The sequence below is a fragment of the Portunus trituberculatus genome, chromosome 13 (assembly GCF_017591435.1).
Source record: "Portunus trituberculatus isolate SZX2019 chromosome 13, ASM1759143v1, whole genome shotgun sequence".
Lineage (NCBI taxonomy): Eukaryota > Metazoa > Arthropoda > Malacostraca > Decapoda > Portunidae > Portunus > Portunus trituberculatus.
This window is the reverse complement of record NC_059267.1, coordinates 2,619,281-2,626,780: the sequence shown is the minus strand read 5'-3', so window position 1 is coordinate 2,626,780 and position 7,500 is coordinate 2,619,281. Positions and strand designations below refer to the sequence as shown.

Genomic DNA, 7,500 nt, shown 5'->3' with positions numbered 1-7,500 from the left:
CTCGTGCATTAAAATAAAGTCTATATACAAAAAGGTAAAAATGAAATAAAAGATATGTGTTAATAGGAGTTGATTAGAAAAGTGTTAGGGAAAAATTGTATTGGTAGACAGAACAGAGTAGCAGATTGACAGACAGACGGGCTCAACTCTGCACTGAGTGTGATTGAGGGGAAAAACATCAGCGATATATTTCCACGGAATATTATTTTGAATAGAGAAAAGGTCATGTGATTTACTGAGCTGTCAAGGCCTCTCTCTCTCTCTCTCTCTCTCTCTCTCTCTCTCTCTCTCTCTCTCTCTCTCTCTCTCTCTCTCTCTCTCTCTCTCTCTCTCTCTCTCTCTCTAACAAACGTAAGGTCCAAAGTCCTGTCTAGTAATCATGTAATAATGTGCTTTGTGGGAATCGAAGTACTGTACTCTCAATATTGTATAGGTCACGTGTATGTGTGTGTGTGTGTGTGTGTGTGTGTGTGTGTGTGTGTGTGTGTGTGTGTGTGTGTGTGTGTGTGTGTGTGTGTGTGTGATTTGTCTTTCAGCACCTTTGATACGACACACAGTCACTTATTTGACACTTTCTTTGTTTTTATATACTAAATAATAAATGTCTGGTGAATTAATGAATGGAGAGATGAATAAATGAATAAATAAGTAAATAAATAAGTAAATAAATAAATAAATACTGGGTGAACGAGCTCGTGTTGTATTGAAAAGATTTGGTTCTCTCTCTCTCTCTCTCTCTCTCTCTCTCTCTCTCTCTCTCTCTCTCTCTCTCTCTAATCCCCACAATAGCCAGGATGTTGGTTAATTCACGCTTGGCTGCAGGAGAGGAAGGAGGAGGAGGAGGAGGAGGAGGAGGAGGATTGGAAGGACACACGCCCCTGCCCTTCACTCATACCGCTCTTATCTTCGTGCCTATCTGTTATTTCATGCAATATATACGTCGTGTGTCCTCCTCCTCCTCCTCCTCCTCCTCCTCCTCCTCCTCCTCCTCCTCCTCCTCCTCCTCCTCCACTGTTATGCTATTATGTTTTATCCTGTTCTTCCACTCACGCGTAGTTTATTTGTAGTAGTAATAATAGTAGTAGTAGTAGTAGTAGTAGTAGTAGTAGTTTCTTTGCTTTTCTTTCTTTTTATTCATGTTTTGTTTTGTTTTTTTCTTCCTCCTTTTCCTCCTCCTTCTTCCCCGTCCTCCTCCTCCTCCTCCTCCTCCTCCTCCTCCTCCTCCTCCTCCTCCTTCCTCCTCCAGTCATTACTCTATTTTCTCTTCATATTTCTTTTTCTTTCTTTTATTTCTCTTTCTCTTTTTGTCATCACGGTGCAATCCACTTTCCTCTTCCACTTACTGCCTCCCACGTGAGTCATTTTCTTTATTTCATCATAACTCTCTCTCTCTCTCTCTCTCTCTCTCTCTCTCTCTCTCTCTCTCTCTCTCTCTCTCTCTCTCTCTCTCTCTCTCTCTCTCTCTCTCTCTCTCTCTTAGATATTCTTCCTTTTATGGTTAGTTTCATTTTTCTTTTTTATTCACTCTTCTTTAGTAGTAGTAGTAGTAGTAGTAGTAGTAGTAGTAGTAGTAGTAGTAGTAGTAGTAGTAGTAGTAGTGTATGATGAAAGAAACGCGTGAATATTGAAAGAATGAAAGTTGGATGGGTGAGCTGTTACCCTCTGTCATCCTCCTCCTCCTCCTCCTCCTCCTCCTCCTCATCATCATCATCATCATCATCATCATCATCATCATCATCATCATTATCATCAGTAACCAGGTACGAGGCGGCAGGCGGCACACAGGCATCCCCACACTTGGCCACCAGCGTGAGGCGTGTGTGGAGGGTAAGGCTTCTGGTAGGTGGTGGTGGTGGTGGTGGTGGTGTTGGTGGGGTGAGGTAGAAGGTTATGTAAATCACCCTGTTCATGTATTTTATTTCGTTTTTAGGGTTTTTATTTATGTTTACCAATTTAGCCTGCATTTGGGACTTATTTTCCAGCATAAAAGTGATCGTTGCGTCCTGCGCCAACGATGCGTGAAATAATATATATCGCTTATAATGTTACCGTTCCAGTTTGTGTAAATTTACGCTTTATGGAATTAAAAAGTGTGATATATAACATTGTCACGTTTATTAGTCACCATCACCGTGATTACGCTAACGTTGTGCTCTCCAGTTGTCATCCGCACACCGTGACTTCATACACTACACTGGCTCGCTCATGGGACACACCGGGACACGTGCGGCGCTGCTCCCTCCGCCTCGTCACCGCCGCCGCGACAGGGACACCGCCGAGCTTCGTAATTGGCGAAGTTATTTCACGTGTGTTGTGTTCATAAGGTTTTAAAATTTCAGCCGTTGTCATAACTGCAGGAGACAAAGTTTGGCCTGTACGTTGAATAGAAACTGAAAAATATATACATATCTTTATATATCCCCATGAGTTAACCCCTTCAGTACCAAGACGCGTTTTCATATTCATTGTGGTTACTGTTTATCGATTTTATACAGCTTCAGAAATATATTTAGGCATTAAAACAACAAAGACTCTGGCCATTATTCTTTTGACCTCCATAGGCCCTTTCTGATGCAAATAAAAACGTTTAAATATACTAAAAAATCAAGGTAAAAACGCATCTCAGTTTAGGAGTTAAGGAGACTGAGTAAAGAGAAATACATACAGGATAGAACTCAAATAACGCATAGCCATTACTTTACACTCATACCACAGTGCAGGTGTCTTGTTTAACACTCGTCTCTTCCATCGGTTCACGGCGCAGGCAGGAGGGAAAACAGTAACAGTCGGAGAGCTGCAGGACTCCATTACTAGTGAAGCGAGTGTTTTTTGAAGCTGGTGATTAGTTTGAGAGGCAGAGGCGTCCACAAAGGATTACAAAGGATGACAAACAAGTGCGGGCTTTTATGTTCCCCCTCCTCACTGTTTGATTACTCTGGGCGCTGCTGTGACGAGAGAAAATAGTTGATGTAACGCTCTATTTGTTTCACTATTTGTTTCCTTCCATTCTACGAGACAGAGAATAGAGAGAGAGAGAGAGAGAGAGAGAGAGAGAGAGAGAGTAATGCAGTGGAAGTTTGTGTACGTAAGAATCAAGGAATGTGTTTTATTTTTCCTCATTTTTGTATTAATCTAGAGAGAGAGAGAGAGAGAGAGAGAGAGAGAGAGAGAGGCAGTGGAAGTTTGTGCACGTAAAAGTCAAGGAATTTGTTTATTTTCCTCTTTTTTTGTATTAATTTTTATGGTGGTGGTGGTGGTGGTGGTGATGGTGGTGGTGGCGGCGGTGGCTGTGCAATTTGTATATCTCGTGATTAGTGTACACAATTCGTAATTAATGAACTAGTTTTGTCAATCGCCATGAATGAATTATGATTAGAGCAACTGATAGTGAAAATAATGAGGGTTACAGTGATCATTATTATTATTGATGATGATGATGATAATGAGTCTCAGTGAAGGTTGTAAATGATGATTATAAAATTGTGCTCGACAAAAAAAAAAGCCCATGAGAGAGAGAGAGAGAGAGAGAGAAATACATGCAAATAGATAGATAAACGACACAATAAAATAAAAAAGAGAAAAAGAAAAAAAAGAAAACGGAGGAGACAAGGGGAAACTAAATTAAAGTAACATAGAGAGAGAGAGAGAGAGAGAGAGAGAGAGAGAGAGAGAGAGAGAGAGGGTAAAGGGTTTGAATCTTTTGGTGTGGGGGAATTAAAGGGTCCGTCTCGCGTGTCGTTGATTCGTTCCCTGTCTCGAATCACGTTTTACTGTTCCGTTTCGGGTCTCGCTGGAAATCTCGAGAGTTGTAAGGGAACATTGAGAGAAGAAAATGGTCACTTAGGGATTCTCTTCTCTCTCTCTCTCTCTCTCTCTCTCTCTCTCTTTCGCTGCAAATTTAAGAACAGAGCAATGGAAAAGAGAGAGAGAGAGAGAGAGAGAGAGAGAGACCTAATGCAGTTCTCTCTCTCTTCCCAGTATATCCAATAGGTGTAAATCAAAGGCATTATTAATTAAGGTAAAATCACGAACGCCTTCAGTATTCCTTCCGTGACAACAGGTAATACAGGTGTGAAGTATTTGATTGGATAGGTAAAGTTTGTAGCCCTTTAAATTCTCTCTCTCTCTCTCTCTCTCTCTCTCTCTCTCTCTCTCTCTCTCTCTCTCTCTCTCTCTCTCTCTCTCGGTATGTGTGTTAATGTTAGGTAGAAAAATTGAGTTTTGAAAAAGGAGTGTTTTGGAAGCGAAGTAGAGAGAGAGAGAGAGAGAGAGAGAGAGAGAGAGAGAGAGAGAGAGAGAGAGAGAGAGAGAGAGAGAGAGCAGGAAGGAAAGTCAAGATGAAAACACAAAATAAAAAAAAACGAAATTAAGAAAACAGGAAAACCTTCATAAAACACAAATTTACGCGAGAGAGAGAGAGAGAGAGAGAGAGAGAGAGAGAGAGAGAAATGTTATGGCGTTGTGAAAATGACCATAAAGTTTGTATATCTTTGTAATTCCATTTTCTCTCTAATTCTTTCCCTCTGGAGTAAAACTTTCGCCTTCCTTTACACTTCCATTAACCTTTTCCTCAAATTTTCATGAGTTTACGTGTATTTTCTCGCGATAAGAATAACCTGCTTTTATTTCACTTTTTTTCCCCTTTTGAACGCCTTCAGTACTGAGACGCATTTTCACCATGAGTTTTGAGTGTGATTAGACGATTTTATTGACATTAGGAAGGGTTTATGGAGGTCAGAAGATTCACTAGTTTAATCCCCACATGAGTATCTGAAGGTGTATAAAATCGCCAAATAGTCACCAAAATGAATATGGAAACACTGCATAGTACTGAAAGGGATTAATTATTTTCTATTCCCTTTTATCTTTCTTTATTTTCCTTTTTGATGAGTTTGATGGACAATAATAGGTTTGTGTAAGGTTATCTCTCTCTCTCTCTCTCTCTCTCTCTCTCTCTCTCTCTCTCTCTGGTGCGCACGGAGAGACATGAAGCGGCGCACATCACTCGCGCGTTTAACGGATGGGGAGATAATGACATAATGCGCGGCGATGACGTCACGATGGTCCTGGCCAATGAGAGGACGTGGTTATTTGCCATGCTCTTTGACTGCTCTCTCTCTCTCTCTCTCTCTCTCTCTCTCTCTCTCTCTCTCTCTCTCTGAATACATATCAAGATTTATTTTACGTTCCTGCAATAAAGAACGCAAAGAGAGAGAGAGAGAGAGAGAGAGTGTGTGTGTGTGTGTAGATTGTGAAGTATAAATTATCAGTATTTTGCCTTCCTGCGTTCTTCTCCCGTGAAGCTTTGGATGAAGGCAATGCGTCAAGGTTTCTGTGTAGTCTGTGTACCAGTGTCCTTTTTGTTTCCTTAATACGTATACATTCCTGGTATACTCCGTGCCTACAAGAATTTGGCATCACTTCCCGTTTTCTGTGCTAAGTCGAAGTATCCTATTTTTCAAGGGGCACTTCGGAAGGTTTTTTCTTGTAATTAATTTTCTTTCATGTTCAGGACTTGCGTGTGTGTGTGTGTGTGTGTGTGTGTGTGTGTGTGTGTGTGTGTGTGTGTGTGTGTGTGTGTGTGTTACAATTATGCTCATCTGTATTGTTAGAGCATCCGTTTTCTTCAAGGTCAGCTAAACAAATTTTCATAGGGTGACTTCGGCAAAATATTTTCTCGGTATATATATTTCGAACTTCGGTTGTACGAGTGTTACAAATCTGCATTCGTTTTCTACGCGATGACGAAGAATCTCACAATTTCATGGGTGACTTCGAAAGATTTTAGTCTAAGATGCTATAACCATTTTCTATCCCGGCTGTATTGTAACTGTATCAGAATTGCCTTTGAAAACTGGTAGAAATACAGAGGTGAGGGTGTGTAGTCCCTCTCACCCTGTTTCTTTCAGTGTCCCCTTACAAGCAGGGAACAAGCTGGCCGTTTTTCTTTCAAGCAGATCCTGAAGTGGCCTGGGCGGGCTGCTTCCACCTGATCGGGAGTAGCAATGATAATAATAAGTGTCTTGTTGTTCTGGAATGTCATAGCAAGAGGAGGAATGTTGCTGACAGGTGACTAATGGGAAGGAATGAAGTGGCATGCGTAAAGTGACAGAATGCAGGGTGGGAATGTCCGGAATGCAGAGTGGGAATGATGGGAATGCTGGTGACCTTGGCATGGTGTGAAGGTCGGGTGTGGAATGCCTGGAATGCCTTGAGGGAGTGGAACGAGTAAGAATTTAACGGAATGAAGAGTGACTTGTGGATGGAATGAGGAATGAAGTGGAGTAGATCGCTCGCTGAGTGGAATGCAGAGTGGAGTGACCTTAACAGCAGTGACAGCTTTGGGGTGTTGGTGTGAGTGGTAGTGTTGCTAAGTGTTACAGAGTGTTACGGTGTGTTGCCTCAATGGTGCTTGACCTGTGTTGGCAGCGGCATGCTCCAGTTGCCTCAATCACCGCCTCTGCTCCTCACCTGCCTTGCTGTGACTGCTCCGTGTGATGTTGTGACCTAATATAACTCAGTGATCAGTAGTGACTTGAAGTAATACTGTTGAGATACATGACGTCATTTCATAATAGCATGTTACTTAAGAAATATTCAACTTGTCATTGTAGTAGTGAGATGAATCAAATGTGACTATTGAATTTAAGACAAGTGTACCATGAAACAAGTTTGTCTCATCATCCATTGCCAAGAGGATGATGATGGTGATGGTGATGATGATGGTGTGTGATGACTAATGAGGTGATGGTGTCATGGCTGACTGATATGACATGTCACGCACACCACAGAGAGGAGGACTGTGTAGTGGCTGGAAAAAATCAAAGATGCTGATAGGTGATAGCCTCATATGCCTGCCCTGGTTATCACTGCATTGTTATATACCTCTTCTCTCCCTCCTGTCCACAGCATACGGCTACATGTACCGGCAACCTGAGTACCACGCACCAACACAAGGTACAGTTCATTCTTTACTCCTGTTTTGTACGTGTGTGTGTGTAGTCTGTCTGTCTGTGTGTCTGAGGTACTTTTCACTCTTTACTCGTGTGTGTGTGTGTGTGTGTGTGTGTGTGTGTGTGTGTGTGTGTGTGTGTGTGTGTGTGTGTGTGTCCTTGTTCCTCTTTTCTTATGGCTACAGTGTCCAGTCCTCCACTTTACGATTTAGAGTCTTAAATACACGCCCGATTCTAATTTCCTGAAGCGTGGGCGGTCCTGCTGTATTGGCGCGTGCTGGGTGTGAGTGCCGCCCTTCCACGCACGCCCATGGTATCTCAAATGGGCGGTAGGAGGTTTAAAGGGCGTTTTTTGGTTCGGTTATGGGAAGAAGTGGTTCGTTTGTATGTTTAGTTTCCGGAAGGTTTTTAATTTGCCTATCCTTTGTGTGTGTGTGTGTGTGTGTGTGTGTGTGTGTGTGTGTGTGTGTGTGTGTGTGTGTGTGTTTGACAAGGTGTATTTCATTTGTGTTAATTGTGTATTGTTATTATTTTCTGTTGTAATGTA

At 42.0% G+C, this 7,500-nt stretch overlaps 1 protein-coding gene across 4 annotated transcripts in view; it reads left to right on the top strand.

Moving 5' to 3' along the window:
• The window catches only part of LOC123503258 (IDLSRF-like peptide), a 130,800-nt gene that overhangs the window by 71,022 nt on the left and 52,278 nt on the right, over positions 1-7,500 (top strand). For 2 of the 4 annotated variants that reach the window (XM_045252832.1, XM_045252835.1), the window contains one exon: positions 6,910-6,957. The exons of the other annotated variants lie outside the window; for them this stretch is intronic. In XM_045252832.1, coding sequence (XP_045108767.1) covers positions 6,910-6,957 — 48 coding nt within the window. The remainder of the gene's footprint in view (positions 1-6,909; positions 6,958-7,500) is intronic. 4 annotated transcript variants of the gene reach the window in all.